We start from the raw sequence: 24,680 nt of genomic DNA on the forward strand, positions 1-24,680 counted from the left end.
GTTAATCGACTTGTATGATTTATATTAGAAAAAAAGGCTTTGATTATATATAAATATATATGGATTGAGTCGTGAAAATGACTCTTAGAACACGAAAAAAATATGAATGAAATGGAATAAATCAATTTTTTTCAAAACGTTGAAATTATCGTAATTTGATTGTGATTATTGGATTTCATTTTCAGGCGAATTACCATTTGGGAATGAAGGTAAAAATCTGCAAATATGTATTTATTTAAAACTGGTGAAGGAAAAAAAATGCAATATAATCTTTGTAATAAAATTCATGTGTTTATTTTCAGTGTATATTGTAGGTAATATTTCGGATTTTGGCAGTTCCATCAGGATGAATCCAATTTGGATCCTGATGAGCCGATTATATTTGTTTGCTTTGATTTAAGTTATTATTAATATTATAATTATAATTATTATTATTGTTGTTGTTGTTTTTTTTTTACATCATATAACTTATTGAACGTCTAAAAATTCATATTTACATACAGTTTTACGAAAAAAATGTGCAAATAACAAAGAAGAACTAAAATTAATCATTGTTTATGTTTGTTTTAGATAATCAGAAGGCAATGCTTACGATACATGTTTTCTCATTTTTTTTTTCTCTCTTCATTAATATTATTTCACGTGTTTATAATATGTGTGTCATTAACGCATATTCTCCAAGTAAATGCTTGTCGCTATTCGAACAATATATATTGGTGTTCATGCCATTTACCCGAAAAGACAGATGCGATTCTGTGTTTCGACGGTCGTCTCCATTTAAATAATTCCTGACGATGACCATGGAAAGATTTACTTTTTTTCTGTTTTGTTTTGCAGTATCGCCCGTACAAATACATATTTTAATTTGTAATTTACCCTAGTTATTTTTTTTATTTGCTTTTATTTGCTATTTTCATGAACAAAATTTGTATGATTTTCCAATTTGTTTTAAATATTTACAAACGTCTGGATAATAATCAAAACCATTAAAAACAATGTTGATAAATTAAAATAGAGAAAAAAAAATAAGAGAAAAACAGCTTTGAAAAAAATTTGTCGTTGGTTTCAATGCGTTTTTTTTTTGTGTCAGAAAAGAGAAAAAAAACCACATTTGCACGATACAGTACAAATTGTGTGTGATTTTGTTTAATGACATTGGTTTTTGTAGTAACTTAGCTATCGAACAATCCAACTAAATGCAAGAGCCGGTGTTATGTAATTGAAATGCATCGGTCTATCTAACTAGTTGGGGGAGGGGAGTGTACTTATCGTTCTGGTATATTTTTGCATTCGGTTTATTTTGCAAGACTTAGAATTCAACAAAAATCAATGTTACGATCGGCGTTATTGTGATTTTAAGTTAGTTGAAGCACATTTTTTTCGTAGTATAAGAAAACATTTCCAACAGCAGCACAAATTAAATAAAATCGTAATTGCTCATATGCATTCACGCGTGCACTTCGTTTTATTTGTTCGGCTGTCGAAAGTGTCTGTAGCTATTGTTAAAATGCCGGTTTCCGTTGTTTGAGTTTCGGCCAAATTTTTGGAATTTGTGTTTTGGATTTTGTCTAAAAATCTGTGATTTAAATGGCCGAGATTGATTGGTATTATTGCCGTTACCATTTGACACAGTCCAAGTATTCCGCTGGTTTTGATGCTCTGTGAATGGATTGTAGCCGGGATTGTCACGACCTAGCACCAATTTTGAACCTAATTTCTTTTTATGACCGCGATCCATTTCAGCATCACCTGCATTCAACGTTTGACGCTTCAATTCTTCGTTCTTATCCTCGTCCACCTGGCAATTTCCAAAATTAGAGAGAAAAAAATAGATGAAATAACCGTTTCCAAACCAAAAGAAGAATGCAACTAGCGAACAGAAAAGAATATTCAATGAATCGTTACCTCTTTTTCCATTGTACTCTTTTGGCCATTCCACGATGGCACGGCCGTTCCGTAGCCACGATGGCTGAGCTTCATGAGTTTGTGTGTGGTTTCATTTCCGTGCCATTCGTTTGGTCGTTTGTTTGAGTTAACGGATGAAGCGGCTGTTTTGACAACCATATTACTATCACTTTCTCGTCGATTGCACAACAGTTTGGCACCGTTTGACAGCCCGTTATTGACTATTCCAGCCGGTGATGGTGTTTTCGAGTGTCGCTCGATTGAGCTCTTCATGAACGACGACACTACGGGAGGCGTATTTGTGTTTGTCACTTGGAAAGGTCCAGCTTTCGTTTTGACCTCTGGCGGTGACTCGGTGCCACTGTCGTATTCCGAGTCGTCGTACGGAACCAATCGGTTCGGTGTGTGTTTGTTGGTGCCATTCATCAGCAGTACCGGCGTCGAACTGGTCGATTTGAGCGCTGGCTTTACAATCTTTTTCACTGTTGGTCCAGCATCACTTGACCAATCGCTATCCGAATCGTTGCCATTCGATCGGCCTGCTTTGCCACTTGTATATGTTAGTGATTTGGACGATCCGTTTGCAAGAGAACGCGCCTTAAACGAATTGCTACTTGAACCTTTATCATTGTGGTTGGTTGTTTCAATCGATTCCAGTTTTGGCATGCTGGGCAGTGTTTGTTCCTTGTGTGACCGCCGGTTATCTGATTTGAATGATGATTTCTGCCGATTGTCGTCCTCATCGTCATCGTCATTATTATCTTCGTCACTGGACGAGTCGCCTCCCTTGCGATTCGAATTGGAACTATGCAGGTATCCATTGTTTTGTACAAAATTATTGGTGGACGACTCGGTGCTGGGCTCATCTGAGCCATGGGTAACGTATCTAGCGCCATTGCTTGTCAATTTCACAATGGGACTATGCTCAGTTTTCTTATGATTATTTGTCGTTTTATTGGATAAAATCGACTCCTTTCCTGAATCGTTGAACGCATGCGTACTGTTTTCATTTGAGTCTGTGTTCAGTTTGCTTGGAAGCATCGGTCCGATGAACGGTTTTGTGGTGGTTGTGGTGCTGTTGCTGTTGCTACTGCCACTTGTTACCGTTGTCGTGACATTGCTGCGCTGCGTTTCTTTTGTGTCCAAGAAGGAGCGTGAAATTCGATCATCATTTGCAGACAATGTCGAACCGAAGCTATGCATCTTATCGGTGGATGTGTCGAGCTCATAGAATATGATATAGGCGTTTGTATTCAATACATTTTGAACGGAAATCTGTCGCACAAAACTATCATCAAACTGATAATAGCTACCTGTTTCAGTCAAACCGATTGCGGTGTAGTGGCCACAATGTTGTGATGCACCCAAATGTGTGACCATCGACACTAAACGGTATTGAAGCGTTTCGTTGGCATTTTTCCGTGACGAATACTTTGACAAGTTCAATAGTTGTCTGATTGCAATGTGTTTGTTTAGCTTATTGCCAACGATGGAAAAGCGCTTCAATTGGATGCATAACGATATTGGTGCACGTTCTAAGGAGAATTGTTTCGTTGCCGATACTTTTTTCTTGCACGATTCACATTTGTAGCCCATATCTTCCAAACGTTCGCGCGCAAAATACAAATCTAACGCTTCTTCTAGTGTATTAGCTTTCCGAATGTCCAAGAGTAAATCTTCGAAATGCTGAAATGTTACCGATTCGTGACCACAGGATAAACAGCGCACCGATGTTTTGAGGTAGCCGCCCAAAATTTGATTGATCGGCGTCGTCTCTTTGCTGTACTGTTCTAATTGTGAGCTCTTTGGAAATCGTGACAAATAGGCTTTTTCCATTGCTTCCATTAAATAGCGCAAAAACTCGTGTGCATCCTCTTGCTGGCCGAACACAAGATGCTTACATACAAATCTTAGTTTTGTGTACACCAAATACGGTTTCATCGCTTGTGTGCCGGGCGATTGTGAAGACATCAATGTTTTTGCCATTGCACAAATGATGCATCCGCCTTGAACTCCAGCTATAGTAACAATTAAATGAAAATGGTAAAACACCAATTAGTCTCTTGCTTTTTTTTCGTTTTCGATTCTTGTTCGGGGGGTAGAGAAAATGCGACTGCCATTGGCAGCATGATGGTAATAATGATGTACTTACTTTTTTCCTCACACGTTTCACGATGGACACTGTCAGACACCAGCCAATTGGCAAATGCAGGCACATGAAACAATGCTTGCAGTGTTGAATTTAAGTAACAAGTGTTACCAACATTCATCATCCCAGCGCCAGGAATCCACTTTCGATCGGGATTCTTCCATCCAATTCTAACCTTTTCGCGGGGGTATAAAATTTGTTTGGGTGTTGGCAGCTCGGCTCCTTTTCTTTCGGCTGTAGAAATCATTCAGAAGAGAAAAAAAAAACAACAACAACAACAAATAAATTGCATTGAAGTGAAATGTGTGTAAGCCGAAACGAATGCTATCGATTTTTCTCTCTAACATACACAGAATTCCTTTGTGTGATGCATGCAGCAGCAGCAACAACATCATGCTGCATCTACAAAGCGAAGAATTTCGGATTCAAACTCTCATATTTCATGCGTTTTTCTCTCCCTCTCAACACTCTCATTTATTGCGATCGAGTAACGTGAGTACGTTTTGTTTTGGATTCGACTGATTCGAGCCAAAAAAAAAAGAACACGAAGCGAAACCGAAACGAACGCCATGCTCTGGAGAACGATATGTGACGGTGCACAGAGACACAGACGAAGCGCAATTATACACACAACAAGTGAACGAATACATTATACGAGTTTTGTGCACACACAACTCGTATACAATATACAAAACTCGGTACCGAATGAAAGCTGAATGAAAAACCAGCAATCATACAAAAGACAGTCGAATAAGTTTACATTCACTTTGACAATAATACAAAGACGCGTTCCGTCACATAGTCATATAGATGTATACATATTGATGTGTGCTATTATTGGCGTCTTAGTACAAGGGGCGAATCAGAAAAACGAGTGAAAAAAAGAAGAAGAAACCAACTTGTGACAAGAAGAAACAGTCTACTATAATTCCACCGCGAAAAAAGCAATGTTTCCTCAATATTCGAATGGCCGAATCGAGATGACTGATATGCGAAATATATTTTTGTCATGCCTTCATATTCATCATTTTTGCGATTAATATTTGCTTTGACCGCAGAAAAAAATATCATCGTCGATGTAAATATAGTGTTATCGATCCCTTTTTTGATGAATGTAAACACCTCATCGTACCGATTCAGCGATTAATTTGCTATGTTTTATTTACATTGCACTATGGGATTAGACAACATCTTAATGGGCTTGTCGTAGTGATCGCATAACCCCTTGTTTAAATGGCTCGTATCCGATAAATGAAAAGTTACTAACACCAATGCCGCATTTTGCCGTATGCGTGTTCCAAAGAATCATTTTGATGGAGAGAGAGAAAAAAAGCACACACAATTAATTACAAAATGCTCAAACACGAATAAAAAATTGACTTGAAATCTATTCTCGTGAGCAATTTCACTGTATCTGATAAATGTCAGATTGTGGCAAATGAAAATATATCACGACATCAATCGTTCTAATGGCAGCGAAAAAGAACGAGATAAATATTGCGCGAAGAAAATCACATGCCTTCATGAAGGCAAACACGAAGGAATTATCAAAACAATCGCACACTGTTTTTTTTTTTAATATGGCGGAAAAAGACAATGCCAACGAACGAATGAACGAACGAACGAATAAGAGAGCACGATACAAAACAGATGCGACGACCGAGGAAAAGGAACAAAAATAAAAACGAACACAGATTCTGTAACATAAACAAATCTAATGGTGATTAATTTACCTGTGCCATTGCTGGATCCATTGACCAGTGTTTTACCATTGATGCTTGAACTATTTGATGTGATTGTTGACGAGGCATTTGATGCTGATGACGATTGTGGTTTCAGTACAATGTATTTCGATTTAAGGTCTTGGACGGAATTATTGAAACTGTTGACTTCCTCAAATTCGACTGGTGAGATGAGTGCTAGCTTTGATGATGCGACCAATTGATTTTGAAGATTGGCTGGATCTCCTGACAATGAGTTCAGGCCGTTGTGTGTTCCATTGTTCAGTGATGCCGACAATGTGTTCCGAATTGCCGACGAAACGTCACCGTCCGTCTGTTTATCTGTGAATTGATCGGAATCGAATTTGGGAAATTCGCTTTTTAGTCGATTGTGACTTATTGCGGAACTAAGCCGAAACGACAGATAATGCCATGTTCTCGTTTCCTCCTCGCGTTTTCTCTCAATTTGGCGGAATTTCGGTGCATCCATATAGAATAAGTAAACAATTACCTTTCATATAACAGACCAGCGATACGGTTGGCATTTTAGGTCCCATCAATTCACGCAGAAAAAATGCACTGTGTGTGTTCTCTATTTACACTTCAATCTGGCCACTTTTACGCTTCAATCAAAATCAGTCGTAACTATGATTATTGCGACGACGACGACGACGACGACGATTGCCAACTAAATTTGTTGTTACTAAATAAGACGCGCGCGTGAGAGAACGATGGAACGATGTAGTAGACGAAATAGCGAGAAAAACAAATGTGTTGTTCGAGGGAAAACGCAAAATTCCAAATGGAAATCGGGTTGCCGAAATAAAACTAATAAAATTTTATGAACTCTCACGCAAGCAAACACAATCGATGCAATGTTTCAATTGAAAATTGATCGCTGTTTTAGTCAGCTATTGCGAGAACTTCATATTTTCGGCCGCATATTTAACACTGTTCTCAACGCAAATTCGGTCGACGCAAACTAATAAAATAGTACACAATTCACTTGAATTCATCAACTCGCTTCCAGTTATTTATTTATTTTTCGTTTTTCTTTTGGGTGAGAGAAAAAAAAGTTGCTGCTTTACAATAAAAAAAATTATCTACCACATGCAGATGAAAGAGAAAACACTCGCACGATGTTGATAAGTTGAGGTTACTTGGTACTACACCACTTTAGCTGCTTTCGGGTGCTTTTACAAATTTTTTTGTAGACTTGGTCTACATAAATGTATGCCTATCGGAATACATGTCTCTGTGCCGTGTTGTTGTTGTTGTTGTATTGGCGAATTCGCACCATCAAATAAGTCTCCATTCAATGTTTATGGTATTGCTCGATGCTGGCGCTACTCCATTGACCGTCGAAATCAATACAACACCATGCGATCACGAACCAATCGAAATGTGAATGATTAAATTTTTTCAGATTTACCATAGGTTTTATTACACGGTTTTCAACCGAAAAAATTATGAAATGAAATTAAATCGATACTGAAATGGTGGGAATTTCCGTAAAAACGTGAAATAAATATTAGTTGAATGCGGCGACCAAGAGATGGCACAAGCATCTAAAGCTCGTTCCATTCGATTAAAGTAGTTCATTGAATACGCCCTGAAAAGAAACGCAGCGAGGCACATCAGTTCATTTTTGTCGTGCAAACCAAACGGTTTTCCTCTCATTTATGCTCCGTCATAAGCATAATTTTTTCTACAAACAAGCTGCCTCACTTTGAACATTTTAGGAAAATTATCATTTTCTCATTGCTGAATTTTCAATAATTTACACCAATTTACGAATTGTGTCCGCATCTCAGCAGACAATCAAAGTGTACAATTAATTTCTCAGTTCAGTTGTGCTTCGAGATTAAAAAAATAATCCCAAATTCGTAAGTAAAATTTTTCTTACCAACTACTTTTTTCCCCATAATGTTCGATACGATTCATTTTTTTTTTTTTTTTGCAATGTTCGCTTCGGTCTTCTTTTCGCTCATGTTCTCGACGTTCGTAGTGTAATTTAAATGGCGGCTATTCAACTAATGATAGCTTTGTACATTGGGTAGTTTGCGCGTCATTTATTCTACGATTCAGTTGTTGTTTTTCGCAATTTTTTCAGTTTCGGAAAGCGATAGAATTATTGAAATTCAATGGTTTTTCGAATGTAAAATGCATTCAATGCATTATGACTGTCTGTTATATGGTATTTTTGCTGAAAATGTTGATGGGAAAATCAAGTTGAAGACGAAAAAGTTTCCATTATTCTTTCACATACGTATACAGACGGCATATATACATGCACACACACACACACACACACACACACACACACACACACACACACATACACAATCGATGTACACATATAATACATGCCGGTTATAGACGAGTCGCTATAGCATGCTTTGTTCACAGCAGCATGTACAGTCACCGAAAAAAGCAAATGGAACAAACGCCATAATGGTGATATTGTATTGGTGCGAATTTGGTAATGACGCTAAAGATTCTGATCGCATTTCGTACATGTGAACCTGCCCTTCGATTTTGTCGTTAACACCAATACACAAAAAGAACAAACCAAAAGATTACCAACACACACGCTCATTTATTTAGATATAGAAGCGAAAAAAAATCGAACATTTCTTTTGTCTGATGGTGCACCAAGCGTCTTGGAAAACGCAAAGAAAACCCGGCAATTTGTTTTAACGCTTTATTTCTATTTGTTTGGTTCGCGCGCGCATTCACCTTTTGTTCAAGCATTATTTTTTTTTTCTTGAAATAGCCATTTTCTATCCATTAGTTTTCTTCAGTCTTGAATCGTTCCAAATCGCTCTTGTCTCTCGTAGCGAGCATAGAAAAAAAAAACAAATGAAACACATAGAAAATAAAACCATACATCACATTCCTATATTTTAATCGAGAGCTGTAAGTGCTGTGCTTGTCTTTTTTTTCGGTTTCCGTGCATACAGTGTAATTTACTGCGCAGAATCTGTACATGAAGTTAGTCTCTTATTGAAAAGAATTGAATTACCTTCAATATATTGGTCTAAAAAGGGACATTGATCTGTTTGTGGAATAAAAAAGCCGCCATTTTAATAGGTATTTTTGATTGTAATCGTTCGGTGTGTGTCTTGTTTAGAGAAAAGTGTTTAATAAAAAATTACAATTGCAACGGTGAACTGTCAATTGTTGCCAAAATAAAAGGACTGTGAAGCGCTTGGTCTGCGAATGTAAGAGACTACCCTGGTCGCAGTGTATGTTTGGAAAACAGGGTTCGCTTCGGTTGCAAGCTTCTTCTTTTTTTTCTGCGGTGCATTCGATTTTCTACGTGATTTCTCACTATCAATTTCGTTTTAGAATATGGCATTCCGTATGAACGGTGGTGGCAATCGCCGCAACGATAACAACCGAAACTTCGATCGTGGTTATGGAAATGGCGTCAATCGTCAAATCAATCCCTGGGACAATAACGCCGGAGGTGGCAATTTTCGTCAAGGTGGCGGTGGCGGAGGCGGCAATGTTAATAACGATGTTCTTTCATTGGCTAATAGTTTAGTCAATAATCTTCTTCGCGGAAATCAGCCACCATCTCTTCTGGATTTACCACAACGTGGAGCTGGTTATGGTAACCAAATGAATTTTGGTCGTTTTGACGAACGAAATGGACGGGTATGTACCATTTGAACGCATTTTTCCTCTCGTACTTACGCTTATATTTATTTATTTTATACTCTATATTACTTTCTGGTTTTGACATATATTCAAATCTTGACACAAAACAAAAACATTATATCTAATAGATAAAATATTATTCTATAAACGTAAAGAGAAATAAAAAATATATGACTGCGTATGAACCAAAAATCGAAATCGCCATTTAGAGAGTATTTCTTAAGTTTGATTCGGATGTTTTATCGTACTGACGAAAACAGAAATCAGATTGAAAGTCGGCAGGAATTGAAATTTAATTGTAGGCATAACCAGCTCTTCCAAATTCCGAAGAAAATGAGAAAAACCGGCAAACGGAAACCATTGAATTGTATTACACATCAAATTTGTTAATTATATGCAACCAAAAGCAAACAAACCCCTCAGCAGCAACAGCAGCAGCAGAAGCATCTACATTTTAGTTTAGTATTCATCAATATTCACAGATCGTTTCATTTGTTGCATTCTTCCAAAGGGAAAATGCATGCTTTAGAAACCAAATTATCAAGTATTCGCCCTCTAATTGGTATCGGTTTCTTCTTTGATAGCAGATCAATTACTTGAACCTAGATTTTTTTTCTGAAGGGTATTCTTGACACTACTATCTTTAGCTCATAGCTTGCGAAATGAAAGGAACAAAATGCGCTTTTGTTTTCTTTTTTGACGTGAACATTTATCATTTAGATAGATTCAAAAATTAATTAGGTTCTGGTTATTTGCCTACATTTTATCCACCTTTTTTTTCAATCGACTTTAAAACTTGCTTCAAACGAGTGTTTTTGCGATGGTTTTCACTTAAATCCGACCAATATCATAAAATAATTGAAGGTAAAAATTCGTTAGGAATCATTGAAATATTGTACCATTTTGCTGTATTCTTAAATTCTTCTTTCAAACTTTTATCAAAGTGCAAATTATTTGTGTTACATTATTTTTCGAATGTTTTGGCCAAGATCTGTTTGTATTTTGCATTTTAAAAAAGAATTCTTCCCATTGATAGACCCAATAATTAATTATGTTTTTTTTTTCAAACTTCGACTACTGAAAAATTTTAAACCTCTCTTTCTATCTCACAAATATTATGAGCAATTAGCACTTTTTACGTTCATTTATACATCTCCCAACTCCCCATTTATCACAATTCTAGGCTAGGGTTCTGCATTCTAAGTTCAAATTAAACGACAATTTTTTTTCTGATTTGTTTCATTTTTATACATCTTTGGTTCTCGATCTCAAAACGCTTTCATTATTTTATTAATCAACACTCCAACAACAACAACAACAAGAAGAAAGAAAATAAAAAATGAAGAAAAAGGAACAAAACAAAAGCAAATGTGCGGCTTGTTTTTGCTATACATGTTTCAGGCAATGTTTTTGAATTTGAGGTGTTTCTCCCAATTTATTTCGAAATTGTTCAAACGAACTGAATTTAATTTTTACTGCAAACAATATAGAGTGGAAAGAAATGAAAATGACATGCAACACTTCATGTTTCCGAACTTAACAAATATAAATGATTTTTCATACATATTTTCACTTCTGGAACGAATTGACGATATAGATACTTAGATTAAGTTTCAAATAATTCTTGTTTAATTTTATGCTTTTTCATTAAATACTTAGTAGATTACTCAAAATTATATTCATATTTATACATTTTTATAAGAATCGTTCATTTTCCAAAAAAAAAAACTATAAAAACAACAGCAATCAACCAAATAGTTCTAACGTAAACAATTATTATTTCTCTCTCTCTCTTCTCTTCATGATTGTTACTATCAAATTGATTGTGGTCAAAAAAAATCATACGTACATTTATTGTATTTCAACGTCCAAATGTGTTATCGTTCCGTGTATTGGGTGTTTTTGTGTTGTTGTCAATGTGAATGGTTTTTCCATCCTCGTCAAATCCATTCGCATTTCAAATATGACAAACACATCGAAAATGTGTTCGATGATAAAACGGTACGAAAAAAAAAACACAAACAAACACAAACAAATAACCCGAAAATGCGCTTCGAATGCCAATCGATCAATACATACAAACAAACAAAAATGACACTGTTTCATGTAAAACTACGTTCAACACGCCGTTCTCGCAATTGAAAAACAAAAACTGAACGAAATACAAACATTGAATCGAAAACCCCATCGAATGCTGCATTCAAAACCGAACGCTAACCGATACACAAACATTCGGCCCAATTGTTGATTGATACCTCCTTCTTCAAACAAACTAAAACGAATGCGATATTCAGATGGGCAATCGCAATGCCAGTAATAATCGACGACCTGGACAAGGTGTACGTAATAATAATGCCAAATTTGGCGGACCTATTAAAGGTGGCGGCATTCGCAAACGTAATCCTGTTGACCGCGCAAAGAAAGTTCTTGCTAAGAACGCCGCTTCTAAAGATCCAGATACTCCAGCTGATTCAAATGAAAAACCCAAAGAGAGGTAAGCTGTTTTTTGCAAAACAAAAACTCTTCAATATTTTATAGTCTTTCTCACCAAACAAAAACAAAAATTTTACCAAACAACATTTTTTTAAAAACAAATCGTTTATTTAAAAAAATAAATTCAATACCATACCAACTTAAGCAGAATACTCTGTGCAAGTCAAATAAAACCCGACCAAATCAGAACATTTTCAATAACCGGACCAATTTTTATTTGACCAACACATCGAAACGAACATGTATCGTTCATTGCGTACCAAAAAAATATACCATTCTCATGCGGTATATGAAAACCAACACCGAAAAAAGTATTCTGTTGAAATTTTATAATTTTTTCTGAACTTTAAAAAAATGCAAACGCAATTCCAAAGACTGAAACTACGTCCCGTGTTTCGAATCGTACGGCGGTGATGCGAAATGAAAAAAAAATTAAGTAAATAAATAAACGAATTCGAGCAATATGCATTGCAAATATACAACGATGTTCCTTTGATTGTCGACAATCACACATTGAAGTATACAATTCAAATATTGAAACATTCTGCAAAATGCTTGAGTAATTGATACGTATCGTACGTCTAATGGAAAATCATGCTGGTTCAGCATTATGGTTTTGTATTAGCAGAGAATCAAACGAAAAAACAATTTGCTATTTGTGATGAAAAAAAAGAACCAAAAGTGAGATAAGTTTGTCCATAAGTTGGATCCGTTGATCTGATCTGGCCAAACTTTATCGAACACACAAAAATGAACTTGACAAAAATGGAAAAAAAATACGAGAAAAAAATCCAATTTGCAGAGAGCAAATTTTGCAAACCGACAAGGGAAGCTATTGGAGGAGTCAAAACGATTTGATATACAGTAAAATGGTATGCAATCAGTCGGATGGAGTTGTTTGCGCGCCAATTGGCCGCCATCGACCTCCCAGCTGATATGCCATCCATCCAAGCAGTGTCGTCGCTTTGACGAACTCCAACCCTAGCTAGATTTGTGTGCGTGTGTGTTACTCTTTTTTTTAGCCGTAGGTGGTTTTTGTAGATATTCATTTTATTTAACAATAAGTTGATTCCATAACGGTTGGTCCTATTGATATGATCAACAGCAAACGACAAAAAAGAACATATTTTATGAAAAACTTTTCCAGGTTTGTATGATTACGAATAGCAACAATAACAAACCGATTCGAATGCGATGATTTTGTTTTCTCTCAAATCATTGGAGTCCTCACTACCATTTACCATTTGGGTCGTACTTTTGCAAATTTGTTGGGCCATTTTTATGGAAATCCTTTTTAGCATTTAGAAGGCGAAAAAAATAATTGTTTTTGTAATGTTTTCCATTGTGTTTCTTGTTCTTTTTTTCTTCTTAATTTTAACAAGTGTCGACAAACTCATTTTCTATTCATTCAATTTTAACTAATCCAATGATTCGGCCGCTTTTTAATTGGTCAATAAATTCATTGTTTTTTTAAAATGGAATTAATTCTCTCACACACATTCCTCATGTACACATGTCTGTACTTTGGCTAATGTCAATAAAAACGATTCGGTGTTTCTCTATTCTCTGGCAAACCAATCGAATACTCGAACTATGCACACCATTTTGAAAATGCCGTCGACAAAAGTTGATGACCTTAAATATCCTTGGATTTGAAAACCTTTTTGATTCTGTATGAGCGACAGCGACAGCGACAAAATAAGCCACAAAATCTACAGGAATAAATAATTGATGATTTGATTAGGCGATGATAGAGACGGTATAATACTTCGAAGAAAAATCAAACAAACTACGCCTTGAGACCGAACTACCATTAATGAATTTAATTTTTAACAGCCGTTTAAGTAGCAAACAATTGTGTCCATTGCAAATGGAAAATGCACTTTGCATCGGACCATCGGAACTTTATTCAACGTATTAACGATCGGAATCTTATTGAATATTTAGTTTTTCATTTGTATTTTTATGTTGATCTTTGATTTGGTTATATCATTCCTTTTAGTTTTCTCATTTCCACAACAACAATAACAACAACAACAAAAGAAACCAAATCAGCAAGCTTTCAGTTGAAATTATTGTGATATATGGGGTTATCCTTACTTAGCAAATCCAAACATCAATCCTGTGAACAAAATTTAAGAGAAAAAAAAACAGTAGTAGCCAAATACAAACAAATTCAAAATGAACGGTAAACGCAAAATCCATTTGCAGACTAGGTTGAGCAGGCATTTAGATAATTTAGTAGGAATTAGGCAAACAGCGATACAAATTACACGTCAGATTAGCGATCATTTTGAACATTCTTGGTTTTTGTTTTAGAATTTACAAAACACATTTTAACACATCCCAAACAAAAAAAAAACATCCCAATTTTTTAATCACGAAATTCTAATGATTCCTTTTTTTACTTTTCTTACAATTTTTTTGTTTATTTCTTTTTTTTTTCAAATGAATCTCTTGATTTCATTGTAAATTATTTGCCAAACATAAATTATTTATTGTAAATGTGTTTTGTTGTGGCCGTTTTTAGAATTTTTTTTAAAATAACAAATCAAATCAAATTTCAAACCACATATAAAATTCAACAAAATAAAATTAATTTTATACAAATGTTGAAAAAAGGCTCTAACAAACAGCTAGGTTTCACACAATCAAATCAATTGTATTTCCACAGGGTAATAAAGGTTATCAACTTCGCGGTCCAACTCCATTTCTTGATTTTAATGATTATAATGGTATGCCGGGAAAACAGCATGCCAATAATTTTAATAATAAAAATCAAAACCGCAAATCTAATAATTCGAAAACGAGGTGAGAATAATCTTTATCATTTTTCATTTTCATTTTTTTAAATTACATTTCCTATATTTCCATTTACAAAAAAAAGATACAGTTGCTTAATCAATTTGATTTGTTTTTTGCTTTCATTTCTGTATTTGTACATACATAGAAAAAAAAAGTCGCAACTACGTGTGTTCTTGAATGTTCATGTTTGTTATGTTTGGACATCAATTTATTGTTGATCGAAAATCTATTTGTTAAGAATTCTGTACAGTTTTCTTTTCTATTATCTATATATTACACTAGTAACTAATCAAATTAGTTATGTCTTTTGTTGTTCCACGGCATAAAACAATTATGGCCCAAAAAATGGTATTGAGTGTTGATTCAATATGACCAACTGAAAAAAAAGAAATTCAAATGCAAAAACGAAACTCCACACCACTTTTAATTTGAAAATAGTATGAATATATTTAGAAAAAAAAAGGTTTTACCTAGTTGAAGTCAGCAGTAAATAATTGTTTTACCCGTTGCCCGCTCTAGTGGAACGGGTGATGGGCGCGTTATATTACCTGGTTTGTGTACGGCATTGCTCGCCATCAACCCCAAAAGAAAACTCTGTCACCCGTTCCATCCGTGATTGCACCAGCCGCGTCACTCGTGGAACGAACGCAAAACCAATTTAACGATTAGCGCAACGATGACCACCCACGAAAAATTTCACTAATTTCTATTTTGTATTTGCTTTTTTTTTTCTTTTCTTTCCCTTCGAATCGATGTTCACGTGCTATCAATCTCAATCGCATTGAACGCGCATGCAGTGCTAAGACCAACCAAAAGGACGCCGGAGCCAACAAGGAGGCCAACAAAAAAGAATCGAAATACGCAGATGTCCCGAACGTCATGTTCTACTGTCACATGTGCAAGAAGCATATGTGGGATGCAACTTCTTTTGAAAATCACGTTAAGGGACGCACTCACTTGATGATGCGTGAAGGTGTCGAAGAAAGCTATCGCTTGAAGGCAAACATGATTCGTCAAGAAGCTAAAATTGAGGAACAATTGAAGAGCATCGAACTTGAACGTCTTAAGCGTATGGGCAAGGCGGGCAAAGGAAATTTCCGTCGCGAATATTGCACCATGTGCGATTTGAACTTCTATGGACATTTGACAGCCCATCGTAAAACCGATGGCCATTTGAATTTGAAGAAATTCTTGCATCCAAAATGTTTGGATTGCTCATTGGAGTTCCCCAATCGCATCGATTTTGACGGACACATTCTGTCGCCCGAGCACATGAAACGTGCATTTATCACTAAAGCCAACAAACCGGAGAAACGCAAGAATCAGCTCACCATTTACACCGAAGAGGATGAGTTAAAGGACTTGAAGGAAGAAAAGGAGGAGAAGAAGAAGGAAAAGAAGACCACCGAAGCTGATGAATCGATGGAAACAGATGAAACAGCTGAAAAAGCAGAGGTTTGTATATGTAAATGATTTTTATTCTACTCTCTCTCTCGCTCTCGCCTCTCCTAACTCAAGATGTTCAATTAAATGGAATTATTTTTGTGTTTCCGCCACACAGGGTGAAGTTAAGAAGGAGAATGGTGAAGAAGAAGCTGCTGAGAAAGAAGAAACCAAGGAAGGCGAAGAGGAGCCAGCAGCTGAACCAGTTGCCGAACCCGATGACATTATTTTGGATTATGAAGATGGTGACGAAATTCCAACCGAAGTCGACGGTAGAATTCCAAAATACAATTGCTCGCGACAGGTTGGCACCAGCCTAATTCACAAATTGGATTGCTACGAATGCTATGTGTGCGGTCGTTTCTTCGACACTGAGAAAACGTCCGAGATCCACACACGCACAGTTACGCATCATCGCAACTTTGTTAAATTCTTGAATGAAAAGGCCAACGACACAAAGATTGCCCAGAAGCGTGCCGCAGCCGCATTGGAAGAAATCGAACGTAAGTGATCACACCAGCTCGCGAAAAAAATATACATGAATTTTAATTTTGTGATTTTTTCTTCCTTTGAATCCTAACAGGCAAGAAGAAGAAGTTGGAAGCTGCTGAGGCTGCCGCCAATGCCACCGAAGAAGTAAAGCAAGAGGGTGATGAGGCATATGATCCAACTGAGACCACAGAAGATCCAGACGACGAAGAAAAAATTGACGAGCCAATGGAGCAAGACGAAGAGCCGAAGGAACAACAACCCGAACCAGTCCCAGAAGTGGCCGCCACCGCCGCCGCCGCCAATGGGACCGAAACTGAACAGCCGGCTGCAACCGAAGCACCAGCAGCTGAAGCCGTAGAGACAAAGGCAGCAGCTGTACCTGATGAAGTTGCCACACCGAAACGAGTCCAACGAGCTCGTGGCAGAGGACGCAACGCTCGATTGTAAATCCATCAAGCAAGCATTGAACCATTGAAAACAAAGCCGAATATGTCTTTGTGTGAACCGGTGTTCGACAACAAAAACGGAAAAAATAAACAAATTTGTAATCAGTTTATCGATTGAAAGAAAAAAAATCCATACAATCTGTCGCTTGACGTAGAGAATTTTAAGTTGTTAAATTCATTCTTTAGGGATATTCATAACAAAAACAAAAAACAAACAAAATCTGCATGAAAATACAGCATCTTATGTGAAAATTGATGTAATGAATTTAGCTAAAATCATGAAGGAAAAAAAGAATTTACTCCACCACCATTGACAAAAACAGAAGATTATAAAAACAAAACAAAATACAAAAACAACAATGGATACAAACACAATGCAGTTACACACCGCGTACACTTGGAATTAATCGCAAATTTATGGTTACACAACGAGCGCTATCAAAGTCTGATGAAGAATAAAAAAAAACATGTTATAAGATCATCGTTGAAAATTCAACCAGCCCACAGTTTGATAAAATGAATGAACACTTTCTTTTTCCTTTCGAACATAAACAAAACGACAACAACAACAAAAACATAATTTTTTTTAGTCATTGTAATCATGAATAACTTCTACAGTAGACGAAATCCACAAAAGTTGTAATGTAACTATCTAATTGATGTTCATTGTGTCCCCATCATTATTATTTTTTTAATCCTTTTTTTTTTAACCGCGCTTATGTTTAGATTTATCTTATACACATATACAAATTTATAATATTTTTAAGCTATTATATATCTCTGTATTTCGACAACATACCGTTTAAAATGAAAAGCATCATTAATAGACTTTACTCAGCAAGAAATGAAAAAAAAGGAGAAATGCAAGTAAAATGTAAAGAAACTAAGATACATTTGAAGAGACACAAAAATAAGTACGTGTAATAAATTCAACAATTATGATGAATAATTGCGATGTGTTTTTATTTTCCGCCGTTTTGAATGAAGTAGAAGGAGTTTCAGGTGTATGAAAATCGGTATTGGGAGACAAATGGTAAATTAAATATTTCTCTTACATCGAAATGGTAAATATGATGATGCTGAAACAAGTTTACTACGTAGTAAAACAGTTTTCAATTCAATTAGGCAACACATAACACTCCCTTTCAATCCGAAAAAATATTTATTGAAAATAAAGAAAAAAACATATAAAAATGGAATACAATATCATTTGTGAAAAATATATTTGTGAGAAGGAAAAAAGTATTGCGATTGGCATAGACAAATTAGAATACTGAAGCGGGTGGTCTCATTGGATCAGGTCAATGTGGATTGTGGATACAGAATAACAGTTCATGCTGCTAAGCTCCACAATAGGGCTTCCTTCTCAGCTTTACGCGTAGAACAAAGATCGGACACTTGTTTTTGAAAATCGTCCAGCAGTTGAGATAAATTATTGTAGAAGGTATTAGCACACTCCATGTCAATCTCCAGTATCTTGTAGCAATCGTAGGCCTCCTCCAAATTCGAATCCGTCAATTTATCATCTGATGCAATATCAGTATGAGCGTTGTTCCCATTCATTTCAGTTGATGCACGTTGGATCAATTGTTGTTCGCTCTCCGGCAGATCAGTAATATCTCGATTTTCTTGCATTCGTTCTGCGATTTCACCATCAACTGTTGCAGCACATCCAACCAGTTGCAAATGCTCCATTGCAGTTACGTGCTTGCTGAATGCGTTGCGAGCAGTTTTATCCGCTAGTTTTGCCTTTCGAATGAATTCACGGTATTTGCCAGCGGTAGCACGGAGTGTTTCGCATAATTCATCAAATGGAGTGAGTGTCCATTTTGCTTTAAACTGTTTGCGTAAACGAGTGTCATCCTTATTTTCTTTGTTCAACAAGTAATCACAATTAATCCATACTTCTTTGGTTTTGTTTAAAATTTCGGTCGATTCAACCATTTTCTTGCGTAAACTTTCGACGCCACCTTGATTTCGAATATAGTTTGCCATTGCCAGAATCGATTGTAGAAGTGCATCGTGTTGGCAAACGTCAATTTTTGGAACTTTTTCCGCTAAATCAACACTAGAATTTTTGGCTAATAATCCATCAGTATCATGTAATTTTTTCAACTCGACATCAAATATTTCATCGATGAGCGCCACGTTATCGTTCATTTTGGCGTATTTCGTATGATCGGAAACCATTGTGTCAAAGAGATCATTGAAAGATGACGAGAGTTTACGGTCGAACGGTATAACTTTTACCACTTGCTTTTTGGTAGGCTCATCAAATAGTGAAACATCTAATTCGGATCGTAAACTATTCAAATCTGCTAATTTTATGTAGATTTCACTTCCGAATTTGGTGTATAATTTTGATTTGCCCAACTTTGTTTCAGCCGTTCCGAACAGATCGGAAGCATGGTACAGTCGAACTGTTTCCTCGGTGCTTTCATAACACACTATACTCTGATGGTACTCGGCAGTTGCGTAGAGTTCAGCCTCTTTTCCAGTAACCTGCAAACAGATTCAATACTTCGGCTTAGTCAACGGTAAATTATTATTTTTCTATTGTTTTCTTACCTTCTGAACCAAATCCGTATCTCGACTGGATAGAATGGAATTTTGTATCAATTGTCTTGCTCCAGAGAATAGTTCCTTACATGAATAAGCAAGCATGGCAATATACGATGACTTAGAGATTTCTTCTATAGCTTTTAATACGAATAGCTCTTGTGCCTGAGCCAATACTAAAATAGATAGCGCCTGCAATGCGTCCGTGTCCAAATTCGATACTCCATCAACATCGGCAAATGGCGATAAACAAGCAAAAATGCCAGCACTTTGTTCGAGCAGTTGATTAGCGAATTGAAAACCAAATTCCGTTGAACAGTCTTGTGAATCTGCCAAAGAGCTACAAAAAGCGCCAATGTTGAATAAGGCACGCATTTTTTCATCCCTTAAATTTTCTGTTTGGAAATGAAAACGATTAGTTGTTTAAAAAAAAAAAAAAAAAAAAAAAATAGATAAATTTTCATCACTTACCGAAGGCTGTGGGTGAACTTCTCATTTCCAGGGCACATAACTGATCGTAATACCTAAATTAATGTTCAAACAATCGTTTCTGTCAATAAGATATTGTTCAGTTATCTGATAAGCAATAGTAAAATTTGAAAAAAAAACAACAAGTCATCGTACTTATATAGAATGTCTAAAGATAGTTTCTCGACTATTTTATCTTCTTTGACTGCATTGCTTGCAATTAGTGATATTTTCTGCCGCAAACTTTTGAACTCCATCATTGCCATAAATTGGTTTTCATCGTAGAAATGATCCACTATACGTTTAACCTCCTCATCAACAACGGCTCCTTTTGATTCTTTCATTGGTGTAACCAACATTTTGTGTTTAGAAAAAAACGATTCCGACATATCTTTACGTTAACACACAATACACAGCCAATCAATTGGAAAATTTGTAAATATTTAACTGCACACCACACGAAAATTCAAACACAACTGAACTGTTGCTGTTATTTACCTGAAATATGACATTTTTCCAAACTGAGACAGAGATGAAGTGTGACACTTTCTTAGGAAAAATGTTGCCATTTCAACAGGTATAAGCAATGCATCTTCAACCACTTTTAAAAACATTTACACATGTGTGTATGTGATTTTCAGTGTACTTTTATATAGTGTCCTAGTAGAGAACCAAATACACATGCAGGAAAACTGTACATTTGTTTTGACAGAACAAAAATGAATAAGAAGTGTATAGAAAATACACGAAATTGCAGTCATAAACCATACATTGTAATATTCTTAATGTTAACCCGGCATCTGGATGTATTTCTTCTGCGTTTTCAAACGATATTTTTGTTTTCATTCATTTTCCAAAGAAAAATAAAACGATCTAACGATTTTTTTGTTTTGAAAATACATCACCACCAAACTGTTTATAATAAATACTTCATGCGTTCATTTGCCGCTACAAAACTATTGTGACAGCAGTTCGAAACTGACGATAGCGTACATTTTTTTTTACTAAAGTATATTCATTTCTTTTCTTTTTTTTCTTCCAAAAAATCAATTCTGTTTATTTTTCTTCAATTCTGAATTTTTATTCCTTTTTCCATGGTAAAATTTTTCGAAAATAAAATTTGAAGAAATATGAATTCAAAGCTTCAAACATATACACAAACCAGCATACGAGCCATTGAATCCATCTAGTACAACAACCAATATAGAGCAAGAACACAAACTCAATGGAAGTGTCTGAGCTGTTTTTCATTTTCGTTTCAACCTTATAATTCGCTAGGCGACGAATTCACCGAAAAAACTATATATACGAATTGAAACAGTCTATATTCGTTCTCGCTTGTCGAGAACATATACTAAAATTGGAACGATACAGAGAAGATTAGCATGGCCCCTGCGCAAGGATGACACGCAAAAGCATGAAGCGTTCCACATTTTTTTTGTGAAATTTCCCATGATTAACAACGTTATTCAATCTAAATTTCTTTTTTTTTTTCGTAGATTTTTGTGCGAAAGAAATGGAAGAATGCTTTTTCAGTTTTGTTTTTTATTGGTTCGCCATAGCGAACGTAGTATATTTGAATCAATCGAAATCACAGATTCGGTATGCATTAATTTTTAATTTTGAATGAAATTTGCTGGAAAAAATGTTCATAATTTAATTTCTTTGTTCGTAGAAAACGTCGTAGTGTTTTGCTAAATTATTTAATTCAAGTTAAATCTATGGAAAGATGCATTTTTCCACCAATCATAAATTAATTTTTTTCGAAGCAATCTGTCTGTGTATTCTATTATAGATAATGATTTGAAAAAATCTTAGTGCTAATTCAAGCGCAGATTTTTAATAAAATGATTAAAAAACTAAAACATTACTGACAATCGAAATAGTGTTGTTCTCATTTCGCTTCATGATCGTATCCGAATCGTTCTAGCAAAATTTCCACCGTGACTCAATAGATGTCGTTACAAGGTTGACATGCGACATACTACCACAAACTTCAACTTCACTGAGAACGCACATTTCAGTATGCCGACAACAAATGTGTCAAACAGAGGTAAATAGTGGCAAAAAACTGTGAAAGAAATACATCAAAATGGTAAGTTAAATCTAAATATTTAAATAATTCACTTCGTTCAGTGTGCAGTGTTTAAAGCGCACTGTTCTTTTTGGCTAAATAAAAAATTAGCGAGGTTCTTCTTTCGGTGTATTTGTAGTTGTTCTATTCGTTCTTCAAGTCATTGGTGGGAAAGGATGTCGTCGTTGAGCTCAAAAACGATTTAAGGTATTTTACACCAAGGTCATACACTTTGATCATCTTGGCGCATCGCTACCTGTTTATAATGCAAATAATAAACCAGACTATTCCATAAATAATCGATTCAATTTCGTTCTTTTACAGTATATGCGGCACATTGCACTCGGTAGATCAGTATCTGAACATCAAATTGACAGACATCAGTGTGAACGACACAGAAAAGTATCCACATATGTTGTACGTATTGAATGCGTTTTGTTTATTCCAATCGATTTTGCAGAATTTTCCATTTGATTTAACACAATCGATTTATTTCTCCATTTCAGATCGGTGAAAAACTGTTTCATCCGTGGTTCAGTGGTGCGTTATGTGCAGTTACCGGGTGAGGAAGTGGACACACAATTGTTGCAAGATGCGGCTCGCAAAGAAGCTGTCACCAGCACACGATAGATATAAACGTTCCAATGAACCCACCATCCCGCAACTGATTATTTAAGTTTTATGGCAAAGAAAAAAACACATGAATTATTCGGAGAAGTGATTCGTTTGTAATGTCTAGACAAATGCTTAATAAATTCGAATAAGGAAAACTGAATGAACAAGTTGGTTTTGTTGTTATTATTGTTCGGTTGCTTTAGCCCAATTCAATTCGTCGATATGGAATAAAAATTCAGTTTCGTTGGAAATTTTTTCTTCTCTTTATTGCTTATCCTTACGTTTTATGCCATTACCAAATCTACAGAATACATATGCGCTTTTTGTGTTGCATTTTTTAAATATTTTTATTTTTGTTTAATTCCTAGTAGTACATACAAATCAATAACTTCAATATATTATCAATACAATATAATTTTACAGGATTTTCAATCTTTTTTCAATGGTTTTCTTTCTTTTCGTCTGTGTGTTTATTTTTTTGGTTTTGGAATTTGCTTGATCTTTTTTTGGTTGTTGCTTTTGTTGCGCTCTAAACATCAATTGCGCGTTGATATCAATAACATTTTGTAAGATTTTAACTTTTCATCAAGTCATTTCATAACATAAAACCAATAAAATTGCGGAAAAATGAACTGTTTGTTAAGATTTCGAATTTATTGCATTCATTATCAAATATGTGAAAGAACACAGTTTGGCTCTAATTTTATTGAAAAATTCTATTACAAAACAGCTGATATCGAATTAAAAAAAAAAAACAGCCTCAAATGGGGCAAATTGAAATCGCTCCGAATTGATTTTTTTCAAATTGATTTATCTATTCGGCCTTTTTGATTACAACAATGATTAATTTTCTTCGGAACTGTGAAGAGATGAAATGAAAAAAGACGATAAAACGATTTGTCATATTAAGACAGATTTTTGTGTGATATTGTTGTAATCGCAAAAACGCCACAAAAAAATGTGTGACCGTCAAAAAATATCAACAACGAACTTATCTTGCATTTCTCGATAAATAAATGACACCTATCTTAACTTAACAAAATTCTTAAAATATCACGTATGAAATTAAACAAAGTTGCATTTCTAAACATAAATATAATCGAACTGCAAGAATGCATAGAATGAATGAATTTAAGTTCGCCATCGATTGCATTTTATTCCGAACTCGACCAATTGATTTGTATGAAAATTCGTACAAACTGCTTGCCAAAACAAATTGTAATCTGTCTGTATTGTTTTGGCCTTGAGAATGAACTTGAATTTAATTTCCCGAAGAGGAAACCGATCGTACCAATTTTTTAATCCTTTTCAGCACAAAAAGGAAATATTCTGATTGATATTTTTTGACGTTTTTATAACTAATTATACTTGATCAGTTATTATATTCAAATAATAATTTGTACTTATTGATTTTAAATAATTTCTAGTTAAACAATTTATCAACAAAGATTTATTTTTCTGTTTTTTTTTCTTTTTACTTGAATATAAATACCTTGAACGATCTGGTAAACCATCGGAGAGATCATTTGCTAATTTATCAGAGGCACCAGAATCCCAACCATCATATGATATTATGGATAAATTGGAAGAATTCAAAACTGAAAATTGATAAAAGATTACCGATTTTGAAAACTATCTGAGAAGTGGTAAACATCAAGACCCAAACCACATAGAAACTTCGAAAACCTTCAGAATCGCCACCGAAAGTTTCTTTGAGGAGTTTGAAGCGAAAATGTCATACAGAAAAGTTGAGAAGGAAAATGTCAAATGAAAAGAGATAGGTATATAGTGCACTAGAGTTTACTATACAGTTTACTATATAGCTATCCCTTTTCCGCTCATTC

At 35.3% G+C, this 24,680-nt stretch overlaps 4 protein-coding genes and 1 non-coding gene across 7 annotated transcripts; 3 read left to right on the forward strand and 2 right to left on the reverse strand.

The window, feature by feature from the left end:
- Positions 1-271: 271 nt before the first annotated feature.
- LOC129579075 (ubiquitin carboxyl-terminal hydrolase 36) lies at positions 272-7,059 on the reverse strand. Of its 2 annotated transcripts, XM_055468665.1 has the most exons (5): positions 6,287-7,059; positions 5,788-6,117; positions 4,058-4,288; positions 1,906-3,923; positions 272-1,798 (listed from the first exon to the last, which is right to left on the reverse strand). In XM_055468665.1, the coding sequence occupies exons 1-5, from the start codon at positions 6,330-6,332 to the stop codon at positions 1,466-1,468; spliced, it is 2,958 nt and encodes a 985-aa protein (XP_055324640.1). In that variant the 5' UTR covers positions 6,333-7,059; the 3' UTR covers positions 272-1,465. The 2 variants fall into 2 exon arrangements, with proteins under 2 accessions (XP_055324640.1, XP_055324641.1); XM_055468666.1 differs by lacking the exons at positions 5,788-6,117; positions 6,287-7,059 and adding an exon at positions 4,404-5,665.
- Positions 7,060-7,378: 319 nt separating this feature from the next.
- On the forward strand, positions 7,379-18,076 carry LOC129579118 (zinc finger protein on ecdysone puffs). Of its 2 annotated transcripts, none has more exons than XM_055468781.1 (6): positions 7,379-7,661; positions 9,127-9,438; positions 11,736-11,935; positions 15,537-16,194; positions 16,301-16,685; positions 16,766-18,076. In XM_055468781.1, exons 2-6 carry the CDS (start codon positions 9,130-9,132, stop codon positions 17,119-17,121), a joined length of 1,908 nt encoding a protein of 635 aa, XP_055324756.1. In that variant the 5' UTR covers positions 7,379-7,661; positions 9,127-9,129; the 3' UTR covers positions 17,122-18,076. The 2 variants fall into 2 exon arrangements, with proteins under 2 accessions (XP_055324756.1, XP_055324757.1); XM_055468782.1 differs by lacking the exon at positions 11,736-11,935 and adding an exon at positions 14,609-14,745 and having other exon boundaries at positions 7,406-7,661.
- Positions 18,077-18,259: 183 nt separating this feature from the next.
- On the reverse strand, positions 18,260-21,121 carry LOC129579119 (apoptosis-linked gene 2-interacting protein X 1-like). The gene is made up of 4 exons (XM_055468783.1): positions 20,304-21,121; positions 20,151-20,203; positions 19,689-20,074; positions 18,260-19,622 (listed from the first exon to the last, which is right to left on the reverse strand). Exons 1-4 carry the CDS (start codon positions 20,534-20,536, stop codon positions 18,453-18,455), a joined length of 1,842 nt encoding a protein of 613 aa, XP_055324758.1. The 5' UTR covers positions 20,537-21,121; the 3' UTR covers positions 18,260-18,452.
- Positions 21,122-21,477: 356 nt separating this feature from the next.
- On the forward strand, positions 21,478-21,584 carry LOC129579517 (U6 spliceosomal RNA). Its single transcript, XR_008689242.1, has one exon. It is a non-coding gene; the product is annotated as a U6 spliceosomal RNA (small nuclear RNA).
- A 514-nt stretch (positions 21,585-22,098) lies between these two features.
- On the forward strand, positions 22,099-22,986 carry LOC129579474 (U6 snRNA-associated Sm-like protein LSm2). Its single transcript, XM_055469581.1, has 4 exons — positions 22,099-22,242; positions 22,361-22,428; positions 22,546-22,638; positions 22,728-22,986. Exons 1-4 carry the CDS (start codon positions 22,240-22,242, stop codon positions 22,849-22,851), a joined length of 288 nt encoding a protein of 95 aa, XP_055325556.1. The 5' UTR covers positions 22,099-22,239; the 3' UTR covers positions 22,852-22,986.
- The last annotated feature ends 1,694 nt before the right edge of the window (positions 22,987-24,680 follow it).

Source organism: Sitodiplosis mosellana, unplaced genomic scaffold (assembly GCF_009176505.1).
Source record: "Sitodiplosis mosellana isolate CC-2019 unplaced genomic scaffold, AAFC_SMos_1.0 Smas_scaffold_6226, whole genome shotgun sequence".
In the NCBI taxonomy this organism is placed as follows: Eukaryota; Metazoa; Arthropoda; class Insecta; order Diptera; family Cecidomyiidae; genus Sitodiplosis; species Sitodiplosis mosellana.